This window comes from Sinohyriopsis cumingii, chromosome 8 (assembly GCF_028554795.1).
Source record: "Sinohyriopsis cumingii isolate HCF-2022 chromosome 8, ASM2855479v2, whole genome shotgun sequence".
Taxonomy (NCBI): domain Eukaryota; kingdom Metazoa; phylum Mollusca; class Bivalvia; order Unionida; family Unionidae; genus Sinohyriopsis; species Sinohyriopsis cumingii.
The window spans coordinates 123,339,633-123,367,313 of NC_142968.1; the positions used below are offsets into that span (position 1 = coordinate 123,339,633).

The 27,681-nt window shown below is 35.3% G+C and overlaps 1 protein-coding gene across 4 annotated transcripts in view; it reads left to right on the top strand.

The window, feature by feature from the left end:
• LOC149794559 (sodium/potassium-transporting ATPase subunit alpha-like) overlaps positions 1 to 27,681 on the top strand; it is a 107,878-nt gene that overhangs the window by 74,580 nt on the left and 5,617 nt on the right. For all 4 annotated transcript variants that reach the window (XM_089968832.1, XM_089968830.1, XM_089968831.1 and 1 more), the window contains 6 exons: positions 974 to 1,191; positions 1,825 to 1,926; positions 6,366 to 6,615; positions 17,416 to 17,590; positions 19,601 to 19,731; positions 24,998 to 25,099. In XM_089968832.1, coding sequence (XP_089824958.1) covers positions 974 to 1,191; positions 1,825 to 1,926; positions 6,366 to 6,615; positions 17,416 to 17,590; positions 19,601 to 19,731; positions 24,998 to 25,099 — 978 coding nt within the window. The remainder of the gene's footprint in view (positions 1 to 973; positions 1,192 to 1,824; positions 1,927 to 6,365; positions 6,616 to 17,415; positions 17,591 to 19,600; positions 19,732 to 24,997; positions 25,100 to 27,681) is intronic.

Genomic DNA, 27,681 nt, shown 5'->3' on the forward strand with positions numbered 1-27,681 from the left:
ACTGAGAGAGGAGTTTACAAATACATTCATCCCAAGATCTGGTTGGTCCTGCATGAAAATGGTGCCCATTGGACATCCAATATAGGCTTCATGATAGTCATTTTAAAAGTTGTCATTGCCACTACTCCTAAATGGTTTAATTGACATGGGCTTTTCTCCAGAACTTTTATATTGTCTTGATGGTTAGAAATGAAAATGATGCCCATCTGACATCCAATATAGTTGCAATGTAGCCATGTTGAAAATTCCATTGCTATTTCCTCGTGGATGGTCATATTGACATTGGATTTTCACTAAAAGATTTCTTAAGATGTCTGGATGGCTGTAAATAAAAATTGTTCCTGTATGTAGTTGATCGTCTGACTTTCAATATGGCTGCCATGATAGCCATCTTGAAAATCTTTTTAATCACTAATATTGACAAGGGGTTTTCACCAGAAGAAAAATTATGATGTCTTGTTGACCTTGCACGAAAATGGTTCCAGTGATTTTCAATATGATCACCATAACAGCCATCTTGAAAACTATATTTTTAGTTGGAAAGTCATTTCAACATTGGGTTTTCACCAGAAGCCTTCTTGAAGTGGTTTGTTTGTCCAGAAAGAAAACGATGACCATCTAACATTCATTTTTTAAAAAAAGCAATCATTATGGTCATCTTTAAAAAAAAATTTGCTTCTCCATTTCAGTGGTAGTTGTATCAACATGGGGTTTTCAGCAATAAACTTCATACAACGTCTAGTTGGATATAATTGAAAATTATAACAGTAGTGCATTCAATATGGCATCTGACAGATGGTTTCACCAATTAGCAAATAATAGAAGGAAATGATCTAGTCTAGTTCTTTCTCAAACAGTTGAGCATCAGTCCCTTTGAGGACTCCTGTACAGTTAATGTATGTTGTTCGTGTTGTGATACAGCATGGCTTATGATACCCAGCTCTATTTGTAATAAACTAAATTGCAATTTCAGAGATGCTAAAGCTGCTGTACTCCATGGAAGTGACTTGAGAGACATGACCCCAGCTCAGATTGATGAATTCTTGAGAAACCACTCAGAAATTGTGTTTGCCAGAACTTCACCTCAGCAGAAATTGATCATTGTGGAGGGTTGCCAGCGACAGGGGGCAATTGTGGCTGTAACTGGAGATGGTGTTAATGACTCGCCTGCCCTAAAGAAGGCTGATATTGGTGTGACTTTTTTCCCAGATAGATAAAGATGCAATAGAATCCAATATGACATACCTGTAACGATATAAAGTGCTGTATTTCTTTATACACAGGAGCAAAACAATTTATTTCATATCTCAGGCACAAATCAGAACTTTTTATTATTTTTCACATATAAAAAATATTATTAAACAAACTTGCTTCTGTACATTGAATCTAAGAGCTGAACATATTTTGGATTTACTAATTCTGCTTTTCACAAGATTACATTTTTGGCCTTTAGGAATTTTTCTTCTGTATTTTAGTAAACAAGTATTTAAAAAGTTATTGACACATTTTGTGGTGTAGACTGTATCACTGATGTATTGAAAAGGCTAGATGGAACATTTTCATTGTCCTTTATTATCCATTTTCCTAGCTGAGCCATATACATTTTCAAAATCCCAACAGTTTTTGTTATACATTAGCATTTGCTTATCCATGAACTTCTATTTTGCATTGGCTACTTCAAAAGATAATGAGTAAGATTAAACTTTCTAAAGGCAACACACTTTTTGTCATTAGCAATGAATTCTTTAAAGGTACATAAGGTATATGCAGTGTCTAAATTCATGCACAGTTTTAACCCTTGATAGTATTTCTGTAATTCTATAGGTGTTGCTATGGGTATTGCTGGTAGTGATGTGAGCAAGCAGGCAGCTGATATGATTCTGTTGGACGACAACTTTGCTTCCATTGTGACTGGTGTTGAAGAAGGTGCGTACCATACAAAATTTCAAAATCAATTGGAATAAGCTCACATTCGCAGACTAAAACATAATTTTTCACAATACCATGAGAAATGATACCTATGAAAACAAACAAATCAACAGTATTTCAGAATTACAATGTAATTACTAATGGATTAAATGAGTATGATTGTGTATTTATTAAAGTTTCCATTTTACCTTATCACTCACAAAGTAAATAAAGTTCAAAGTACCATGACATAGAATATTATCTGAATGACACATTGTCAATCCAAACATGAAAAATATTGTAAGAGAGTGCTTGTAAAATCTGTTATAGGCTTTGTTTGGCAACATATTTCAGTGTTGCAGTACAGGAAGGATGATGCTATTGCAGTGTTTGAACTTCTAATTGGTGATTTTATCTGGGGTTGTAATTTTTAATTTGACGTCACAGACAAGTGGAGGTCCATGTTATTTTTATGGACTGATTGAGGCCCAGAAGTAGTCCCCAGAATTTACAGATGTGTAAAAAGGATAACAGCATTATCACTTTAAATGTTAATGGGAATCACATGGAAGAAATTGCAGTAATTTTATAACATTAACAAATGCCAAATTTTGACATTTGAGACATCAGGTGCTAAACTGTAATGACTTCACCCTTGACCAACAGTTCAAATTCAGAATTTCCATTCTGATCCCATTGACTAGACTACATAATGTTTGTATCTTTTTATTCATATGGAGTGTGGAATTCTCTTTCCTATTATGGGTGGTCAACAGAACATAATGTGCAGTACATTTAGTTGTTATCTTTCCTGCTTTTTGAAAGATGTCTTGACCTTTTACATATTGTTTCGTTTTATAACCTTTCCAGATGATGCTTTGAAATAAAAGCAAAATGGCATGGAAATTTTGCATGAACAATGTAGATTAAAGTGTGTGAGGTACCCACTGTTTGTTGTTCACTTTCCTGACCAACCACAGTCTGTGAAAATCCAGGCTACATAGGAAACTTCCATAAGCCTATAATTTGAGGTTCATTTTATTAAGCCTGTTCATAAAGGTGTAGGGGTTGTTGAGTCTGCATAAGATTGGGTGATCTGAGATCATGTTCTAATCAAAAGGAAAGCCGATATGTATGAAAAGGAGCTAGTTTCTCTCAGTGTGCTAATGAATTCAAAACAGAAGCAATCTACCTATGATTAGCTGCATTTAATTCAAAGGGTAGAAAGAATGAGGCACATTTTCTTCAGTCAGTGCCTTCCATTAGTAGAATATTATAATGGAAGGAATGGATCATATATGTGCTTGCCCTAAATATTTTTATACAGTTAATCCAATTGATTAGGCATCTAGTAGATTTGTTACCTCTTAGTCTGTTCCATATTGGTATACTTTTTTAATGTAGAAGGTATGAAGACTGGTCTTGTGTCATATTGTATTAATACATCTGTGATACATGATTATGCTGAGTGTTATTGTTATAAATCATTGTTGTTACTGGAAGTTTGCACTAGTAACACTGTATTGAGCATAGTTGTCAGTAGTAAAATTCACCTCCCCATCTTGCCTTTGCAGTGAATATCACTCTCAAGCCTTGCTAAGTATTTCAGGAATTATTCAAATGAATATTTGGGGGAATATTTTTAAAGTCTTATAGTTTCTAAACCCCAATTCCTCATTCTATTTTTTTGTTGGAATTTCTTTCACGATGTCCCTTTCAAGCAGATTAAAAAATTAATATTATAAAGGTTTGTGTATAATGTAAATCAAAATTAGTTCTGTCATTAAAATCGTCAGTAGTTGTTGTGTTCATAGCAAACAGACAAGTCAACAGATTAGAATACTGTCACTGTTAAAATCTGTATTTACAGTGCAAAAGAAACATCAAAATAAATTTCATAGAAAATATAATTTGTTTCATTAGAAGTCAAGTATTGGAAAGAGTTGTTTAGTGTTTCACACTAGACCATGCAACTCCCAGTATATCTTGGCAAATGAATCACAGAATCTCAGACCTCTGGTATGTGTGGAATTTAGTACTTCAAGCACAAAATGTGCATATCATTACCAGTATGTATTGTCAGTTATCAAAACAGCTTGTTAAAAAAATATAATAAGTGAGGAACATGATCTGAGGATGTAAGAGGATGAGCCAGGATGGAATTAGATTACAGCAAAGACACTAAAAGCAATTTTGTGAACAAAAGCTGTTTATTTATATTCTGATTGAATCTGACACTAAACTCATGGGCTTGAAAACGTAACAATATTTGAATTAGTATTTTGTTTACTGCAAGCATCTCTAGTTTGCAAAGTTACTCCTAGATTTATCAAACATTTTTGTTATTGTGCTTATAAGACTACCCCTACTCCGCAATAATAAAATTTTCAGTACATAATTGAGTATACATGGTACATAATTTTTAAGGGCTTTTTGTCCAAATTCAAAATGATCCTTCCCTAAAAGACTTTCTTTATACTGGCATATGAAGTAAACAGAGTGTAGCTAATATTTTTGTTATTTATATTAAAATGAGATACATGCAAATGTATATGATTTTCAAGAATTATGCTTGTTTGTAGTGATACTGAGTTTTGAGACATGGTCATTTGAATTTGGATATTATGGAAGAATCTCAAAATAAGATTGCTTTAGATTTTACAAATGCACTTTTTTTTCTAAATCAGTATTTATTTTGTTCAGTAAGAGTCATAAATGATCCTCGGAAAAAAATATATCCCCCCCCAAAAAAAACTAGATATTTTTGTTTCAAAAAAGCATGGGAACCCTGTTTGCTCTGTTCATGCTAGAATTGTTAAATAAGATCATTGTTTCAATCTCTTTTCCATACACTATCCAAAAAAGAATACCACTGTGACCTACATTGTCACATTTTAATGACTTTCTCACTTTTAGCTTCTGACCAAATAGGGCTCAGTGCCCTTTAAATAAGCTGTTATACCTAGATTCATGAAACTTAGTGAGGGGATGCATCTTAATTAGTAGTACACCTTCATCACAAAAGTTGGTCACTGTGACCCATATTTCTTGCATCACTACCTTTCTTTTGATCTTTATGCCATCTGACTCATAGTGCCACACCATTACAAGAACACAAATGACCACATGGGGGGGGTCAAGTGGTCTAAAGTGCCAACCGTTACCAATCACAGCTATCTCACCTGTTTACGTGGGTTCGAGTTTCGAACTAATCCAATGTGGGTATGTGAGAAAGCTTGCCAGTAACTTCTGTGGGTAGGTGGTTGTTAACCAGGCTTTTGATGAGATTCTTCCTTGACCAGCTATACTGGCAACCATTAGCTTATTATGAACATTATTATCAACAAAACAAGAACATGACCACAATATTTTATCCACTGTTTAATACTGCTGTACCTGGTATTATGAAATATGACAAGAGAATGCAGCTTGATGAGGACTTCAGCCTCATCTTACAAATAGATCATTGTGACCCATATTTCACATTTCACTTTGTTTCTGTGTTTAAGACTTTACTGTTCATGCTCTTATCATTAAATGATTTTATATATCTCACTCCTATTACCCATATGAAAAAGTTATGCTTGACATATATTTCTTAACTTATTGGCCTAGGTTAATATGATGCCTTTAGATATGACCATGTAGGCATGCTGTGTGCATATTATCCTTTTGGTATGCTGTGTGCATAATATCCTTTTGGCATGCTATGTGCATATTATTCTTTTGGCATGCTGTCTGCATATTATCCTATTGGCATGCTGTCTGCATATTATCCTTTTGGCATGCTGTCTGCATATTATCCTTTTGGCATGCTGTCTGCATATTATCCTTTTGGTATGCTGTGTGCATAATATCCTTTTGGCATGCTATGTGCATAATTTTCATTTGGCATGCTGTCTACATATTATCCTTTTGGCATGCTGTCTGCATATTATCCTTTTGGCATGCTGTCTACATATTATCCTTTTGACATGCTGTCTGCATATTATCCTTTTGACATGATGTGTGCATATTATCCTTTTGGCATGCTGTCTGCATATTATCCTTTTGGCATGCTGTCTGCATATTATCTTTTTGGCATGCTATGTGCATATTATCCTATATAAAATCATGAAAAGAGTATGAGAAAGGAACAGTTAGCATGAAATTGTGATGCATGCAATATGGCCGACATTGATATGTTACTGAAATGAGGGATTTGTGCTAATAAAGAGTGTTGATAAAATTCTGGTTTATTTTGTCCTTTTTCTTTGTGCTTTGAGGTCTTGGGGGACATTTTTACCTGAACTTTGCACAGTATAGCCAGCATTGTGCTGATTTACCATTCAACCGTATACATACATATGCATGCATGTTTTTTTTGTTGTTGTTTTCTGTCCACATCTCTGTTAAGAAATTTTGATCATGATGATTTTGTTGAGATTTTTTATTGTTTAGATTTTATTTTTCCCCAGGCCGTTTGATCTTTGACAACTTGAAGAAATCCATTGCCTACACCCTGACTTCCAACATTCCTGAGATCAGTCCTTTCTTGACTTTCATCCTTTTTGATATGCCACTCCCATTGGGAGTTATCACTATTTTGTGCATTGACTTGGGAACTGACATGGTACCTGCCATCTCCCTGGCTTATGAGAGTGCAGAGACGGACATCATGAAGAGAATGCCTCGTGATCCCATCAAGGACAAGCTTGTGAATGAGAGGTCATTGTGACTTGTTATATTTCTATGTACATGTCTGATAAGGCTTTGTTGTATTTCGTTTTAGTTGTTGATCTAATGTTCATCCTTGACATGAGGAAATTTGTCCTTTTTTTAAATTTGCATTGTATTGAACCATTGGACCAACAAAAATATATCTTAAATGACAAAACCAGTGGATATTTGTAGCCCTGCCATTCACAGATCATCAGAGCTTATTCACTGGTTTTGCATTCTGCATCTTTTAGCGCATGTTTTTATCACTGTTTCTAAACCACTGAGAATTGCCACTAATCTTTACAGCATGTTTTCCCAAAGGTCTGGTTGGTCCCAGAGGAAAATGGTGCCAAGTTGACATTCATTGTAGCCATTTTGAAAATCTTGTTATTGCCACTAACCCTTAATCAGTAGTCATATTGACATAGGGTTTTTTACCAGCAGACTTGTTGTGATGTCTAGTTGGTCCTAAGTAAAACAAAGTAGTACTGATCAGTAATTAATATAGTAGTTAGTTTTGAAAACTCTTATCACTACTTTACACAAACATATGGTTGTGTTGATGTAGGGTTTTTCACTAAAAGACTCCTTATTGTTTTAGTCAGTATGCCCATTGTGGTATTTGCACAAAATAGACACCAAGTTCAATAAATGAGATTGAATATGCCAATGAACAAGGTTTATTTTACCTTTGATCTGATAGATGTGCCAGCCATTAAATGCCAGGATGACTCAATAACAGTTGTCATAAAAATGAACATAATGGATCTACTGATATTTTCCATTTGCTGTTCTTTGTCCTCTTTTGCACTTGGATCATCTGGAAATGTTTACATCCTGTAATGCATCTTTTTGAGAATAAGTTTGGCATGGTGCCAGATTGTAAAAGCCTAAGTGAAAATATGAGACAAATTTAAGTGACATCATGTTATTTCCACATGTGCTTTATTAACACTTTTTACTGGAAGATAACTTGTCTTCCTGGCAATTTTCACAAGTAGTGTGCTTCCAGTACTACATGTAGAGGTGATTCTGATCTTTTGCCATTTGCATTTTGAAGGCAGTAGAGTTTTGCTCAGAGATAAATATGACAACAGTGATGAACTAATTTTTTACTCATTATCAAGCTTTGCCCATGAAGGTAATAAAAATGACTGATTTGAAAACAAGCCACAACAGTCATTTGCAACTTGAAATTTCTAATGAAGAATTGGGTTCTAAAATAATGGAACCAAATAAAAAAAAAACTTATTCCACCCTCAAGAAATCACTTTGAAACTATGCAGAGACTTAAAGATATTTTGCTGAAGGGGCATGAAATTGAAGACTAACTGTTTCTGTACTGTTAGATTATAGTCTAAGGCATCAGCTTGGAGACTCTTTCAGTAAAGAAGTTAATTTATTTGATTTTTCTTAGAAATAGGAAGGAGAATCTATCTTGTAAATTATGTCTTATTTTATTATAAGGTTGACCCATTGTGATCATACTGTTGGCCCATGTTTTGAAATCAAAGGGACATTTCTTTTTATCTCAAACCTGGCTGTAACTTTGCATTTAGCTCTACTGGTCATTGACCAGGAAAGTTAATGGGATGGTTGGATATCAGTCATCTGTCAGTTAGCACAAGTTATCACTTCTCTGCCTAAACGTATTGAAGGATAGTCATGAAACTGTACACACTTTCATCCCATGGTCTAGTTGGCCATAAATGGAAATGGTGCTATTTGGAAAGCCAATATGGCCATAAGAGTGGCCATCTTGAAAATCTTGTATTTATAGGTTACTGCATTTGTATGGGAAAATATAAACAAGTTTTTCAGATGGAACTCATTTTGTTGGATGGATATACGCACTCCCAAGGTCGTGTAATATATCCATCGGACAAAACGAGTCCATACAGATGCAGTAACCTTTTTATTATATGCTCATTTTTCTTATTCTACCTAAGGCTTAATTATATACACAAAATACGCTACAAGAAACAAAGTAACTGAATGTATGCTGGATTCCAAACTAAATACACTAGTGCAGATTCATCATTACACAACAACAACATTATTAATGCACACATAACTCCACCCAGATAAATTTGAACTTAGTCCCACACTAGACAAAACTTTGGAAAGAAAATGGCATTTTGGCCTACTTGAAATTTAGATTCATATTGTGAATGAATGCGCATTGCAACAACTTTTTCATTTGATCTGGAATGAATAGATTTTTGTACTTTTGTCGATTCTATGAAATTTCATGATTATGGACTGTATTCATCTGTGCAAATTCTACATGAAATATATTGGATTGAAATAGTGGGGGAGAAGCATGTTGACATCTGCAAGTGTGTTTCTGTTCTGTCGTTGAGTATTTGAAATCATAATGTGGGGAAAATATGAAGTCTTTCAATTGCAACAATTATCAAAAAGTCGCTATGGAATTTAATGTTTATTTCATTTTGAGTGTAGTAAGGAGGATGTAATTGCAGTTGAAATATAGTCAAAATTACAGTACAATTTCAAAATGTGTAATCAAGCTTAAGAACCCATGACATGGCTCATGTAATTCGGATTTGCAGAACTAAGAAAGGAAATTAAGGATGTAAAACTGTAAGTATATTTTTTGCCATTCTTATTTCCAGCTAAAGAAGACAGTTTATGCCTTGTCACTTGCATGTTATTTGTAGGTACCCAGCAATTTTATGAAATCTGGCATCTTCTGCCTAAATCCGAAACATTGTGTCTAAAAAGTTAATGCGGAATGTAGCAAAGCAGCTGGAATGTGGCAGTCCACAAAACATCTGCTTTAGTTCACTCACAAACAAATGTAATCAACCGAAATGTAATCTGCCTACTATGTGAGTGTTGATGATTTGTTTACAAAAAGTGTTGGCCATCTGCATCTATTGTTTGTTTACATTAGTTAGTAGTTCCTTTATGAGTGCAATATGAAGTTGCGCGCAAGTTCAGTATCGTAAAATGCTGAATGATTCTAATAATGCAAAGTTAACGGAGAAAAAAATGAGCATATAATAAATACTCCTCCTGCATGGATGGCCATATGAACATGGGGTTTTCACTAAGACATCTCTGGCTTGTTTTAAATGAAACTGGTGCTGATCTAACATATAATGTGGCAGCCATCTTAAAAACCTTGTTATCGCTACTGTAAAAGGATAGACCTGAATGGGTACTTGGATCAATCACAACACAACACATTGTGATGAAAGATGGAAGTTTATGGTACGAATTAATAAAAATACATGCACTACAGATACAGTGATTCTTCCACGCTCTAAACATATGTTTCCTTCAATAACTCTACCCAAACATACACAAATAAGAAAACAAAAAATGATTCATATATTCAAATGTATGATGGTAAGAGTCGTATGATCTCACATAATAGAAGTGAGATTCAAATAATCTCTTGTAATGTCTTGTAATAAAAGTGAGATTCAAATAATCGCATGAAATGAAAATAAGATTCAAATAATGTCCTGTGATGAAGGTGAGATTCACTTAATCTCATGTAATTTCATGTAATGAAAGTGAGATTCAAATAATCTCATAGAATGAAAATAAGATTCGGATAATCTGTGATGAAGGTAAGATTCACTTAATCTCATGTAATTTCATGTAATGAAAGTGAAATTCAAATAATCTTGTGAAATGAAAATAAGATTTGGATAATCTGTGATGAAGGTGAGATTCACTTAATCTCATGTAATTTCATGTAATGAAAGTGAGATTCAAATAATCTCATGCAATCAAAATGACCCAATTGCACTCAATTGAAACGACAGTCAATTGAAAGAAAACATATGACTTGGTCATTTGTAAAGCCATATGATTCATAAGTATTTGTAAAAACATGCAAATGTGTCCTTTGACAAACCACACAGTTCTCCCGAATTCTTGGGTTGGCCCACACTTGTATTGGCCGCACACACCCTTCATGGATCCACCATGCACACAAGTTAACAAATTAGCGATTTCGTCTTTGTATGGCCTTGATGGTTACATCATCTCCATATCATTATAGACACACAGACAGCCTGATATTCCCACACACACATACACACTGAGAGCACGCAGTTCTCCTAAATTGGGTTGGCCCACTTGTATTGGCCACACCCACCCTTTATGGATCCATCATGCACACAGACATATGTACAGACAGGTACAGACAGCTACAATAAAACCAAACTGGTCATAATAACAGGTGCGGAATTAAAATCTATAGATACATGCTACTAAAATTGATACATTCTAATTAAACCCCTAATCGCAATTTGTAACAATTCAAAAGTTCACAACATTTCAAATCCGTGTAGTAGTAAAGGCATCATTTCATGATACAACATTAAAAACTGAATATGCTTCACATATCAAATAAAATTCAAATGTAACACTCACCCTTATGGTTGGAGAACAAAAATGGAGAACGTTCACTCCTTGACATGATCCAACAACCAGTGTGTCAGTTAGAAAACAAACTTTCCTTAAATCTACAGGAGAGTGAGTATTGGTAAGGGTAGAAAACCGTGCTTTTAGTGTGTCTCACCGCTAGCAATCTATGCTGAGATACATACTGGTTCAGTTGCTTATGATTGATGGGTGTAATATGGGTTATAGACTATACAGCTTGGCCTTATTCCAGATGTGCACCTTTCAAAAGAGTGCTAGCTCCACTTGGTCATTTTCACTTCCTGAACTTCAGAGGTAAATTGTATAAAAAAAGAGCTGATAACTTTTTTTTTTACATTTTATATATTTGGTGATTCATTCATTGCACTTTCAGAAGCTGGTATTGTCTAGTCTGGCAAAATTCATTTTCCCTATTTTAATAGCTGCTATGTATAGTGTACTTTAGGCTAATTCAGGCTGATTTTTTAGCACAAGGGAGCAGTCATTTTAGTTAGCAGTATACTTAAATCATGTACAATTTCCAAAAGTACAATATCCAAAGAAATATCATCCACATTACATTAATGTAGTATAGAGGTATGCCAACATTCTCTCCATTGTGTATGTTTTAAATGCAAACAACTTCACCTTACATACATCACTCCCTCAAAAGTACATAATAACTGGTGAGTGTCCCCTGAATATCAATACCGTAAAGTGGACAGCTTCCAGGCAAAACGGTGTGATAAAACAATGAGAATTTGTTCTATAATTAACCTGGCTGTGGTGAAGCTCACACCCAGAGATCTCAAGGTAATCATTGTTCTCATAGCTGGCACTTTGCAAATCGTTCAGAAATTGTTCAACTGAACTCAGTATTTTGAAATAGTTGCTGCTATTACTAAAACAATTTTAGAGAACACTGTATGCAGCAACAAAACGTGTACATTTTGTTCTTAAATAATGCTTCAGTATTTTACTACACACATTTCCATGACAATACATCCCTGCTTTAACAAAAGTGAAACACTTTTAGAAAATCACAATGTAAAAAGAATAACAGGTACTGAAACTTGTTATTTACAATTTCAGAATATCATGGTAAAAAGATCTGGAAATCACTCTGTTCCATTATTTGGCCCTACATTTTCCAGACCTCAAATTGCGATGATCCAGAAACAAAATGGCTGTAAAGTCAATGTCCAACATATCAATCTTGAGCCTGCGACTTTTGCTTTGTTCAGATAAATAAGATGCTGTTTCAGTGACAAATTCCATTCCAAAGTGGTACATGTGAAATTTTCCTGTTCCCCACACCAATGCCAAATAGTTATTTCAATCACAGAGTTGTTCTGCTCTCAGACATGATTTTTCTCTTTTCTCCTGTCTTGAATCCGATTTTTCTTGATATAGTCTGTTTTTATATCATCTCTGATCCGGTTTATTAAAAACGATCTGTTCAGTCCCATTCCACAATGACCCTTGTAACGTATTCGTTTCATATAGTAGTTTGCACATGACTTGTAAAGAGTATTCTGATTGGTCAAAAGTTTAAATTCATCCAAGGAATCTTTGTGTAATAGAAACTGATGGCAATGAAAGAAGAAGTGTGCTTGCAAAAAATGGTGTCCCGAGTTGTTGAGAGAGACCATGACACGAGAAGTTTATATAAAGGTTTAAAAACCATATGGAAATTGGAATGGCTGGAGCGAAAAGTCGACAGAAATTTAGTTGGTCACTTTATAAGAAAACTGAACGCTAGAAGACTGGCATTTTGTGACCTCTGCTCTACGGTAATCACAGTTGGAAGCATTTGGAACAGCACCTACAAAAGAAGCTGCATATGAACAAAATTGAAGCTCAAACTGGAAAAAGTGCAATTAATTACTATAAGAAGAAAGATTTCTTGCATGAGAGAACAGATGTAGCTCTCTGTCAGAATATGTGCACTGCATGTCACCAGTACAAGCACCAGCTTGAAAAGAAAAAGGTTCTCATTGAGAAGGAAAAGAAACAATTGAGCCAAAAAAGTCAGTCAAAAATGAAGGCTAAAGAAATCTTTGCCAAAGCCGCAAAAAGAGCCTGACTGGCATATCAACAAGTTGTGTCCATTGGAGAAAAAGACAAGTGAATGTATGGGATTATTTGCATATAGTTGATGTTCTTGGGTGTTTATTTTACAGATTTGTTATGAAAAGAAAAAAATATTTTTGCTGCAAAAATTGTGAAATTATTGTGACTTAATTACGATGTGAACACTGACATGCACATGAAATAACTTTAAGCACAAGTAGTATTGGAGAACAAATTAGGTGACAATAAATACTGTGAAATTATTCAAGTCATGTTGAAAAGTTTTGGTAAGTTTGTTAGTTTTTCAAATGACTATTTTGTTATATATTATGAGCTTAAGTTGCACCAGGAGCAGTTTTTTTATGATTGTAAAATGCATTTTTGGGTGGGGGCCAAAGGCTGCCTGGACCACCGGATCAGGGGCGCTGCCCCTCAAGACCCTATTGGGGGAGGCCTCTAAACCCTCCTTTCAAATTTTCAGCATTTTTTGTGGACTACCAAAATCATGTCTGTGCCCCGGAGGTAGCAATTTCCTACTAGTATAAGTAGTGGGTAACTTTAACCCCTCTTGCTTATGTAGCAAAACTGCTCCTTATCCCATGTTGGATATATCATTTCTCAAAACAAACGATTTATTCACCTCTGGCAACTTTATGACTGGTGTACTGATAAATTTTCCCTTAAGAGCATTAAAAGCTATTTACTGACATGCATTTAAATTTGCTGTATGTTTTATCAATCCAGTATGACATGGTGGGTCTGTAATTACCTATTTAAAATCTCTCTTTTGTTGATGCTGACCTTCAGATAACACTGAACAGGTGCTGACCTTATCTATTCCCTATTTTCCCACCCACATGGTGTACTCAAGGGAAGTTTCTGTACTAGGGTCTGATTTCGGTTTGTTGATTTGTCTTTGATGATCGCAGCACATGCTATGTTCAGAATCCCCATACATTGCCAGTTGACAGAATCGTGATGTGTTTGCTACCCATGTTGGGCCAATAAAATTTGACTACTACCTTGTTAGTTGCCTTTTCTCCTACTTGAGTGACCTACTCAACTGGATTCATGTGGCACTCAAAGCACCCGAGGCCTGAATTTCTGGAAGATAACAATTTGTTTTGTTTTTTCTTCTCTGATGTAAATTGCCTGTTCATTAACCCTTCCCTGCATGCTGATTTCAAACTTGACCCATATTTACAGTGTTTCTTAGATGCTGTGACATACTTTGCGCCATATATTTATTTATCGGCAACAGCATGACACATCCTTAATTGTGACTGTGGAGAACACATCCAAGACTTTATGCCATATCTAGTTGGTCCTAAATAAAACAGGTGCTTTTCACTAGTTCTGTTTAAGGGATCTTTAAGGGATGGTCATGTTAATACATGATTTTCACTAAAGCGCTTCTATATGATGTTGGTCCTAATAAAAATGGTGCCAGTATGACCTCCATTAAATTTCACACATTTTATAAACACTATTTTATAATAACAATTATATATATATATATATATATATATATATATATATATATATATATATATATGTTACTACAGCATTGCTTTCCTTTACTAGATGCCAAGTGCAGTCAAGCTAAATATTCCCTTCTGCAGTTAGTAAATGGAAGCCTGGAATTGAATATGATCCAAGAATGATTCCGTTTTTGTAGCCAACTTGAGGAATATTGTCATCTTTTTCCTTGGACTCTTGTGATAGTATCATCACCTCCAACTATGTCCAAGAAAAAAGTTGACTGCCACATCTTCAAGACTGGAAAAAGCATCAGTGATTTCATTTGCCTGGGATAGCTACCCCTGCCACCACTACCCTGCATAAACTGTTATGGGAATAAAATCCATAATTTGTTGCTGGGAAGAACTGTCCTGCCTTGCCTCAGAAGAAGGTCTGGGACCATAATGCCCTTTCCATCCTGGTGGACTCAAAGGAGTTCCAAGGAGAACCAGTTGCACCAGGTCCTTCCAGGTATCCTGTTCATTTCTATTTGTCAGGTGTTGGAAGAGCATGAAGTCTAGATGGTTGTATTGGTCAACAAAGTTTTACATTTCCTTCCCCTAGTCTTGTGCCTAAAGCCTTTTGGGGCAGAGGATGCTATGATTCTTTTAAAAATTTGCAAGGGGGGTGCTTTCTGGAGTCCACTATTGTTCAGATCTGCTGCTCCCACATTATGTAATGGTTCAGGAGCTTGCACAGCAGCTTGCCATGAGCAGGGAGTCTGCCAGGCAACATAAGGGGAGGTCTCTCACTGCCATCTGAAAACTGGTAACTGCCTGCAGCTGTGAAGTTCATTCCCCAGCTGAATTTAAGGTACCCATGCCCAGGATTCTGGTGCATCCCAAGTGGGGATATTGGCTGGGATCAGGTTCATCTCCCATTCAAAGATTTGTATGCCTTGGAGCTTAAGGCTTGACCCCTAGTGATGACTGCTTCTTATGCCAATCTATTTTCAGCTGCCTCCTTCAGTCTGTTGAAGGAAGAATCATTCTTTAGTGGTACTTAAGTGTTTTATTTTAAGAAGTGCACCTCCCATTTCAATGCATCAGTCTCCATTTTAAGTGGTGCACGCTTTGGAGTTTCTTCACCTCTGCAGGGATGCCACCTTGGATACATCTTAGGTCTTGCTGGAAAGACATTTTTATCGGGTCTTTTCCCCATGGTAGTTTTACAGGATCTGAGGGACCAGCAATCTGTCTCTGGCAATAATTCCAGGCCTGTCAAAATTGACCCAGAAGCATCCACAAGTTGAGTGACCACTTGGATCTCATCACAAGTTCTTCATACAGGGTCAGCCTGAACAGATGCACAAGCAGCACCAGTTCAAGACCTCTTCCAGCTCAAATTTGTCCCAAATAGTGGGTCTTATGGCCAAAATATTGGCCTTCATTTACCTCTCTACTTGGAGTTCTGAAGACTGATGCATATCGGGTTCCACTAGGGATAGATAGATTTCACTTGCACTCTTCCCAATTCCTGCTTCTTGCAAACTGGATATTACACAAGGACCTGGTATTGGCTCAGATTCCTTGGGATCCAGTTTCTGTCATTCTGAATTTGTGACTAAATCAGGATTGGCTCCTGAAAGGTGTCCTATTCCTGTTTGAACAGACAAATAATATTGAGGGTGGCTGCTTACCTGCAGCCAGAATGGGTATCTTTTCAAGGACTTTGGTCTTGGAAAGAAGCAACCCTTCATATAAACAACCATGAAACACAGGTACTGTTCTTAATCCAACATGGGTATGCCAGTCTCATTTGGAGCCATTGTTATGGTCACAACAGACAACATGTAACTAGTAGAATACCATGGGCATCAAGTAGGCACACATGCATCATTTTGTGTACAAGACTGGGACCTCCTCCAGTGGGCAGTCTTGGATGAGATCATGAAGTCCACCATATTCCAGGCAAAAGAAATTTCCTGGTGTACAACCTATGTTGATGGGGCCTTGTCCTTATGGAATGGTTTATGCACCAGTCAGTAGCAGGGGCAATTTTTCAACTGTGGTGGGGTCTATTAGTGGACTTGTACACTACAAAAGTGAACAAGCTCCCTTTTTATGTAGCACCAGTGCTAGATCATTATTTCCATGTTTCTGTATGTTAGAATTTCAGCCACAAAAACCAAATAACACTGCTATTTCTGCAAAGTTTATTGGCTACATATGCTTCAGCAAGCAACATTTTGTCTGCATACTTAACTGGAAACTAAGTTTTAAAAGCAGAAATACTGTGGAGTTTAAAGGTGGATGATAGCCACTGGTGTTAAAACTCGTGCGGCAACAATGCTTTAGTTTTAATGAAAATTTTTCTGGATGCAAAAATAGATCAACAGTATTCATGTGGACAAATAAAGACTGCATATTTGATAAACTTTGATCTGGTGCCATATTTGCTGTCACATCTTAGAAAGCGGGTAAAACATCAAGATTAATTTATTCTGTTGTTTGATAACACTATGAACAAAAACAGTAGATATTTATTTAGGAATATTGAGTGGAAAGTTGCCATGCACTTTTGTGATTCAAGATTTTCATGAGTTGTGTTCATTTGTCCCGGTCCTTTCCGATTCAGGTGCATGATTCTATTATTTCAAAATACTTCTACTGCTTTTAAATAATCCTCAAAAAGTCCCTAGATTTTGTCTCTTCAAAACAGTATGAACCATCTGTTGGATTCTCATAAGTCATCTTCCTAATTTAGGTCTTGTCAGTTGATAGGAATTTTTGTTTCCCATTGATCATTAATGGGATTAAGAATTTTATGCATGTAAAAAATTTCATTACCACTTGGGTATTTTTATAGGTTGATCAGTATGGCCTATGGACAGATTGGTATGATGCAGGCCTCAGCTGGCTTCTTTGTGTACTTTGTCATCCTCGGAGAAAATGGTTTCTGGCCAAACCGTATTTTTGGTGTCCGTGAACAGTGGGATTCCATGGGGATTCAGGATCTGCAGGACTCCTATGGACAAGAATGGGTAACAGTGTTTTACTTGAATTCAGATTGATTGGCATGCTATTCTAATTGAGCTCCACACAAGTGCCGTGTGGATACATATGGTCCTGTCTACTGAAGCAGTGGAGAATAAATCAGGAATTTTGGTTTTGGCCTACTTAAATTTGTAGCTTGGGGTCTTTGGACTACCCATAGATGGAAGGAGAACACTGCATTGTCAGCATCCAGTATTTTTTATTTCTAGTTCTAATATTCCCCCTCTTCCCCCTTTCCCCACCCCCAACTATACCAATTTAAAAAACAGAAATGGGAAAAATTTGCCCTCAAATTAGAAAACATGCACAGCAAGTAGCTTCAAGAACTGCAAATTTATTGTACAAATTCTTCAAAATGGACATGCCAATGTAAATATGGACATGATTGTTTGTATCAAAACTCTTGTTTGTTATGAAATGCAACGATCTCCTGATGACCGTTCGGTTTGGAATTATAAATGAATGAAATTACAACTTTTGTATCCTCAGGTTTTTCATTTTTAAATTGTATAAAGGTTACAAACTACCAGACGGAGTTGTTGAATACTACAGTCTAGCACAAGTAAAAACTACAGTGCAGCATTGTGGTATAAAGACTTGCCTAGGACATTTTATCCTGGTTTTGCATATAATTTTATTTTATTTATAGTTTAAGCTACACTGTTTTTTTTCTTATATTTATCGTGCAGAAAAAACTAAAGACAGATGTATAATGTTTCAGAATGTGACCTTTCTTGTAGCCATGAGACAGACAGTTTCACTTGATTGTTTTTCAGGTTTAAAAATTACAGATATTTGAGTGATAAATTATATAAATCATTATATCTTTGTGGAGTGCTTATATATATTTCTGAACCTCTTACAACCTTACAGTTTTATCTATCTACATGTTTTTAGTGGTGTGTTAAGTGGAAGTGATTATACATCTACCACACATATTAGGTACTTGAACATTTCAGTAAAGGTGTCCCCATTTACCCAAGATGGCATCTCACAGAAATAACGTGACTTTGCTCTTATAATTTTGAGATCTTGTACATTACTTCACCTCTGCAGCCTTGCATGTTGTTTTCACAAGGAGTGACTGTCCATTTTTAAGTCTTAATTAAATTGTAGACAAGGCATTTCTTAACACTTTCTGGTTAAAACGACCTCATCAAATTAAGAAAATGTACTCTTAGCTCAGGTGCAGAAGGGTCACATTATTTTTAGCATTAAATGAACTTCAGTGTCAAAAGAATGATTTGTTACAGACAACAGAAAATGTGGAAATTTCTGTATAAATATGCCATATTTTACAGGTAATTGTATACAGTGTTCTGCAAGGCATTGTGGGTAAGACCAGTACTATATATTTTAAGATGTGCCCCAATATAAATTCAAAACACTGCATATGAGAAAATATGTCATACCCATGATGTCTTGCAAAAAATTGCCACATGATTTGTAAGGATGGCTGCAACTTGTACTGGAGTTTCTGTTACATGGGCTGCTGCCTGCTACAAAATCCTACTCTGAAATTGAAATTCATTTACCTCCTCAGAAGAATGAACACATGTTTTCAAGATCTGTAGTTGTCATTTTTAATCTAAAATATATTTTTTTCTTAGAAAACTGGAAAGATTTACCCATTTGACCACAGCAACTATAGTATCTTTTCCCGGTGATGCTTTGAGTGGTGCTGTATAATGCCTGGTGGTACTCTTGACTGTATTTAAAATGACGTGTTTCAATTTCAGACTTATTGAAAGGTTCTGAAGTAATTATAATCTTTCCCAATTTAATGCTTCATAAACTCAGACCTTTGTGACAGGAAAGGCACAGTGGAAACATCGGTTTTGATGAAACATTCTGTCTTCACAGATTGTAAATTTTTATCGGACATAGGTTTCTTTTTCCCTCAGTCTTTTAGTTAATTTGTGATTGCCATCACTTAGAGTTAAAAAATGTTGCAATATATTCCGTTTTATTTAAATAGATTATTTTGTCTTCAATAGACTTTTGCCCAGAGAAAGAAGCTGGAATACACTTGTCATACAGCTTTCTTTGTTTCCATTGTGATTGTGCAGTGGACTGATCTGCTCATCTGTAAAACCAGGAGACTGTCACTATTCCAACAGGGAATGAAGTAAGTATATATTAAATCCATATCTAGGACTTGAAAGTGTTCATATTCTGTGCTTAAGACTTTGCATTGAACAGTTGTAGCAGAATGTGTTTTTCCGCTTTTTCCACATACTTGGGTTCAGGCACTAATTCCACAAATACAAGGGAAACACTCAGGGATTCACCATGTTGACTTTATTGACATCACAAATTACATTGCAGTAAGTTAACTTACATTAAATTAAACTAAACCCTGAAAATGGAATAAAAGAATATTAAATACTTTAATATGAATACTAGCTAACTCACAGTGTTCCATCCTGTAAGGATGGAATATTCTCCTGTCATTTAGAAATAGAAAAGAACATGCTAAGGATGGACAGATAAGGAAAGATATGATAAGGAAAGATACATGAACAGCTAGCAGATACTTAATTTAAAAAGAACATGGTAAATTCTTTTTACATATAGAAAATATGAATATGGCATTGAAATATCGTTACAGCTGCACTTCATGATAGGCTGGTACTATACAATCATCAAACATTCAAGCTTTACTGTTGAACATATCTACATATATGAAAGCTTTGTTATTTCCTTATTTAAAGAAATAATATTCAACTGCTAAACTAAGATACTTATGGCCATTCATTCTTCAAGCAGCATGACAAATTATTTGATCATGATGTAATTAAAAATTATAATTACCCTATTTGTATGACTGCTATGTCTTGAATTCCAAAAATGCAAACAGTATTTTATGTGTGTGTTTACAGTTAACTTCAAAATACTATACTGTAAATAATAATTAAGCATTGGGGCTCTTACTGACTACACCATTATAATAAAATATGAAATTCTATTCTCAAAGAACAAATTAGACTTCTGTTTAGAATCGTGAACATAAACTTTAAAACAATTTTCTATACATGCCAAATTACATACCTTATATTTCTTGTTTTCCATGATGTTTCAGTGGTTCCAGATTTTGTGTGAGTAAGCATGGCAGAACTAACCTGCTACAGCACAAATTTTATCTTTTGTGTTCTATTCCTAAAAACCATCCAGTCATTTTCAGTTGTTTTTTATGAGTGACTGCCCACTTGACCAATTATGTCTGAATGGTCAGTACTACAGGTAAAACAGTTGCATTTGTAAGTAAGGTTCCCCATGGAGTATTTACAGGATTCAACATTACGCAAGATGGTGTGTCTACATTTAATATGTAAATTATTATGACTGTTACAATTGGTGGGGTTTACACTTAAATCAGATTCGAATTGCTGTTTGTTCCAGAAGATTGCCCTTTATCCATATCATTCTATTGATGATCTTGTACATCTGTTCTAGCACCTTGGTGAGAAGAGAAAGAAACATTCCTTTGCTCCCCCTCTATAAAGTATTTTATCACCCCAGCATCAGTGTCCACATGTATAAAAGTATATTCATTTATACATCCTTACTGAATGTCCACTGTTCTTTCCCAAAATCCTTGGAAGCTGTTTGGAATGGTTGCATAGCACCTACCTTCAAGGGAAGGAGCTGAGAGGCCACATTCTTGGGCACATTTCCACATTTACCTGAGCCTTTTTGCTTTTTATACCTAGAATTATGAGGTGATACATATTTAGAGGTTACTGCATTTGTTTGGGAAAATATGAATGAGTTTTTTCGGAATAATACTGCACAACCTTTGGGAGTGAAGTATTATTCAGAGAAAACCAGTCCATATTTTCCCATACAAATGCAGTAACATTTTTATTATATTCTCATTTTGTTATTCTACCTGAGGCTTAATTATAAAAAATGCACTACAAGAAACAAAGTAATTGAATTTATGCTGTATTCAAAAATAAATACTCAACCATAGATTAATCAGTACACAATAACAATATTAATGTGCACATAGTACCACAAAGTGACCTTTGAACTTTGTCACATGCTTGATGGTAGTTTAAAAAGGAATTATCATTTTGTTCTACATAGAATTGAAATTTGGAGTCATATTGTGAATGAATGTACATTGCAACAACTTTTCCATTTGGTCTGAAATAGATGAATTTTGTTTTTATCAACTCAGTTCTGCTTTTCTGATTATGATGGACTGGATTATTGGGTCAATTCAGTGCAAATTTCAGTTGGAAATGTACTCGAAATTTTAGTAGTTTCTCTGTGTTTCTGGTTTTGCAGGAAATGTCTTTCAGATTTGGAGAACTAAGAAAGTACATTTTTAGGAAATTCAGGATGCATAGATATAAGTATATTTATTACCATTCATATTACCAGCTAAAGAAGACATGTTTATGCCAAGTCACTTGCATCTCGCTCTTGGAGGGACCCCAGCTATGAACTGTATCATACAGTGTGTGTATAGCCAGCCTAAAATTGTATCAGCATAGTTACACGGAAAATTGCAAAGCTGTTGTTATGTAACAGTCCATTTAGCCAGCAGCAGCAGAAATAATACTTATTTGTCATCGTGACTTATTGGCTCTGAGGCTCTTAGTTTCCTATCAAAACCTTCAGTTGCATTTTTTTCTCGAATCTAGTATTTTGAGAGACTTGTAAAATGGCATGTCACTGATAGATATGTGATAGTCCTTGGCCTCAATATGCTTTTCTATGTTATATTTTTAAGGACCCTAGATAGCACTGGTCCAAGTCTGAAAAATTCTATTTTTAAAAAGATATGAATATATCTCTTAAATAACTGTTTCAATTATCAAAACGGTATTTTCAATTACCACGTCTCACAATTTTGTTGTTGACGTTGTGAATATCATGTTCATTTATGTGCTTGTTTGAAAGTTTAATTTCTGTCTCGGTGAACTCATCCAAATTAACTTTATTATCTATACTTTTAATAAATGAAACAGCTTCTTTAGTTCATTCACAAATAAATTTAATCAAATAAAACCTAAAGCGTTTACTACATGAGTGTACATGGTTTGTTTACAAAGTAGTTCCTAATACACTATACTATTTTAAGCACATGTGTCTTGCATGTGCTTGCAATATCAAGGTGTTCATTATTGTAAAATATTGCACGATTCTTACACTTTAAAGTTAATTGAGACAAAAATGAGAATATAATAATGAGGAGTGCTACACCTCATCACAAATGCTGGTCACTGACTTATATTTTATGCTTCAATGACTTGGGTTAAATTTTGTGGTTGAAGTTTATTTTGAATGCTCAATTGATGATAAAATTGAAGAACTACCTGATTGTATGTATCTCTAATAGTACCACTCCGTACCACACGTTTGTCACATTTCACTGGCTTTAGTTGAACATTTGCACTTAGTACATGACTGACACAATTGTTTGTACCATATATATGGTAAAAGCGAATGACTATATGAATTAGGTGAGGCCTCATTTATAATTGTTAACCAGCATAATTATTGACCCATGAGCTATGTAATGTCACACAAAGGGTACTCACGCCTGTGACCTTCACCCAGTAAAATTTGTCTTCTATGGGAGGACAATGATAAAATCTTTTCATGCAGGTTTTAAAAACTGATTTAAATTGTTTGATACAAAACATTAATCCATTGTATTTTTATCAGCTTATTACCTCTGTTCTGATGTGATTGAAAAGAATGTTCTTTTTCTTTTGTGGTATGCCATATTGTGGTAGATTGGAAGGTGGGTGGGTAGATAAGTGGTTTCACAATATGTCCATATAGTGCCAATTATAAGGTCAATATTCAAATTTTATGGGCTCCACATTGTATGACGTTTCAGTCTAAAGAAAACCGATTGCAAAACAAATCTTAAGTTATATAGGGGTCATGTTCAGTCTAATCTGAACTTGTTTTCTGCATGATAGTGTTTACATTAGCAATAGGTAACTAGTGAAAGTAGAGCTGCAGTATGTAATCATTTATTACACTCTGTTATGCAAGGAGGCACATTGTTGTGATGGATAGCATTCAGGACTCATGTCTGAAAGGGTGCAGGTTTGAATCCTACCATTGAATCATCCCAGGTCAGCTAATAATGGTGTATCCATTGTGCAAGGAATTTTACTCCAGTTACCTCTGCACTAAATAGCCTACGTGTGATGTGCCATAAAACACCAAACCAGTTCAAAGGTTTTATTCTGAGTACAAGACTACTGTCTTCAAGAAGACAATACTACTTGACCATGACCAGTTTTCACAAACTCAAGAGGAAGCTTTGTTATCAAAGAGATGACCAAGAATATATCAACAACTTAGAAAATGCAGGCTTTTTTTTCCAACACTACAGGATGTATCAGGTTCAGGTTCAAGTTCAGGCATAGCATACCTCAGTTGTCAAGAAGGCAGCATCCTCCATCTCTTTGAAGTCATGAACCTTCTCCAGTGGACAGCTTTGGAGGGGATTACTTCCAGAACCTGCAATACTCTGGGCAAGAGAATTATCCCAGCCTGCTCACAGAGAGACCTTAAGTCCTCACAGAATGTTCACTGCACCAGATGGTAGCAGCATGTCTCCTTTGACATGGGGTGGGGGTATTGAAGGGTTAAATTTTAACTCAGAAAATTGCAGAGAATAAAATGTGTATTTATTTCATACAGGTATTTTGATAGCAGTTTCATCTGAATGACATATTGTAAAATAATTAATAAATCTTTGCAGATCATTTTGTTACTTGTTCCTTCATGTTTATTATAACTAGTACCTCAAGACATCGCACTCTTTTTTTTCTTTTGTGTCCTGAATGATTCACAATGCATCAGTTTAGTAAGTGACAATTGTATGAAACACATTTATCTGATACTGTGTGCTAGCATGTGATCTGGAGCAATATAAAACCCTTTATAATCATTAAAAGTTGTGTGTCCTGTTGATTATCATTTCAGGACTGCCTTGTACATCTCTTTCAGATGTAGATAATATATGGAATCTTTTGAAAAAGCTTGAACAATAAAAACTTGGTTCAGATTCATATTTGTACAAGTTAGGGTGTTGGAGTGTGCACTGGTAGATTTGATAAAATAAAGTCTCTGTTTGTAGACGAGGTAGTAAAGATTTGCTTATTGGGAAAGTTTATTATTAGGTATATTGTGTACCCTCCCACGCTATAACTATCCATGTCTCTTGCTAAAGTCTTAAACCATGGTATTGAAATTCATAAAACTTTATCGTCCTTTACTCTGTCATAGCAGAAATACACAAATTATATGTACATGATTTGGTTTCTAACCCATGGGTCTTGATCATGTGCAGAAGTGTTTGAGTTTCTAATGTATAATAAAAATGGGAGTATATGCTTTATGTTTTTCTTTCTCAGGAATCATCATTTGACATTTGGATTATTCTTTGAGACTGCACTGGCTACATTCCTGACCTACTGCCCAGGTCTGGATCAGGGACTTAGAATGCAGAACCTTCGGTAAGGACATGTGATGTGTTTTGTATTTTTAACGTAGCTTTAACAATTTTTCAGTCATATCACTACGATGTCTGCATTGTGGCAGTTTATAGTGATGTCTAGCACTGGGGACAGATGGCTTGTTACTACTATCATCCTAAACTTTCTAACCAGGAACTTTATCATGGCTTCATTAGAACTGTTCCAGCAAGAAAATAAATTGCTTGGTGTGTGGAGCTCAGAAGGCACTCATTTATAATTATTTTGGGGTGCAGTTAGTTATAAAAGTAATATAACTATTCTTTGCTGACCAATCTAGTTGAACTTTGGTGGGTGGTTGACTCCTTGAAAAGTTGCTTTTTTACTCCTCACTACCTGGTGTTTATTTATAGCACAGCCATAATCAGATAGCAAGACAGTTGTCACTTTTCAAATGCCCTGCTCAAGACAGCTGAACACTCAGTTCAGTAAAATTGTTTATCTATACCATAAACACTTAATGGTTTGAGAGATTTTAATGAAATCTTGTTGATATATTCATCTGGACTCAGTAATGTGTTGCATACAATAGCCATGTCCCATACCTCAATTTCAAAGGTACTATAAGGGAAAATATAATTCTGTGATGTGTTATTGTCCAGAGTAAAACTTCTGAACCACAGAAGATACTTACCCTAGCAATGCCCCTTTAAGGTCAAAACAAAGGAAGATGAAAATCAGTGACCTCTTTCTGTCTATGTGTACAACATTTGAAGATATTTTAATGATACTCTAACCTGTTATATATCATGGCAGTTTCTTGTATTCATACTGCTGCTGTCAAGTTCAAGGTCACAACAAAGGATAATAAAAGTCAGTCATCTGTTTGTTTAATCAGTTAATGCTGTTGACAGTAAACAGTATTGACCCTGATCAATTGACCCTTTATTCTACAGAACATCTGAGTTGTGCTATTCACATAGGAGGGCACAGGCACTGATCTACTGGCCTGGTGTATTACAGCAGACCTGGGTCTGTGCTGTTCACATTAAACAACATAGACCCTGATTTTGAAGAGTAAAATATGACAGCAGTTAGGTGTGCTGTATATAGAGATGCCCATCATCCCAAATTTGGTTTGAATGTCCCGAGTTGCCGAGCCTGTTCATGAATCATGCCACCATTTTAAAAAATCAAGATTTTTTACGTTACAAAAAAATAAACCAAAAGAAAATTTGGTTGCTAGTTAAAGTCATATGCAAATATTTTCGGTCCTTTTAAATCTTTTCCGGAAATTTGTAACATATCTTCAGTTTCTTACGTACAACTAGAGCATTTTCAGTCCTTTCCTGTTTTAATGGTAATTTGCAATGTGCCATTGAGGTATGGGACATGGCAATTGTATGGTAACGTGCTGTTATAATAAGAACAGTTTATTTTGTTCTTGCCCAGTCTTATCTGGTAATTTGTATCATGTGATCAGTTTTGTGCCATTGTTTGGAATGCTTCATTTTACTTGTGTTTTCTTCATGATGTACTGTGCTTGTTTTGGGTTTTTTCAAATTATATTTCTGTGTTTACTTGTGAACTATTTCTGTGTTTGCTTGTGAACTATAATCAGCAGTGTTTCTTTGAAACTTTTATGTATGCCTTGACTTTAAAATGTCTGACAGTGATTTTAAGCCCATCCTGAAGGCAATATTAGAATAAAATTTAATTAAATTCATTATCTTAAAAAAATGTGTCCATGTTTTAAAGATATGAAAATCTATCAAAAACATTGAGGAGCTGAGAATGGAGCCATGCAGTGTGATAAACAGCAATCCAACCTTTGCTGTGTGGAAAAGGATGTTATGGCAAAGCTGAAAAGGGCAAGTAGCAGTTTGGAGGACAATTAAAAGAATGCACAGAGCTATGTTCTGTAAATAGTATTGTGTAACTACACATAGACATATTTTGTAATGTTTTTAAATGATTTTATCATTCTTCTGGCCTCCACGTGGAATTTTAGTTTGCTGCAGTAAGTGTCAGGAATTTTTCAATAGAATCACAAATTTTTACCCTTTTGTCCCTAATTTCCCTGGTTGACAATGGGTGTCTCTGACCATACACATGTAACAATTATTCATGCCCTTCCTTCCTTCATTTAATTCTATAATGATAACTTAAGGTTTATTAAGAGCAATACCATCACCAGAGGATAGGTCAGATTAGATGCCAGGCTGTGGGCTTTGAGGATAGCCAGATAATTCTAATAGTTGTAATTCCTCGGGGCCAGATAAATTATCCATAGTTTATTTATTATTATATTGGCATGGTCATTCAAGTTTCTGCAGGGCTAGTTGATTGGTGTGAGAGCTGACCCTGCAGGACAGTGGAAATATCAGCATTAAGTTGACATCTGTCTAGATTTGGAACCATACATAATTCATGGGCTACACATATTTCACAGGGAACTGATATACAAACATAGGCACAATGTATAGATTTACAGTCCACAATGGGCTCGTCGGGTTTCTTTTTTTTTATAACTTTTTTTTACCTTTGTGGACTTGTATCATTATCAATGATTTTGTGGTGTTGTTGAAAGGAGTAAAATAGAACATGACTAGATTTATGGGCAA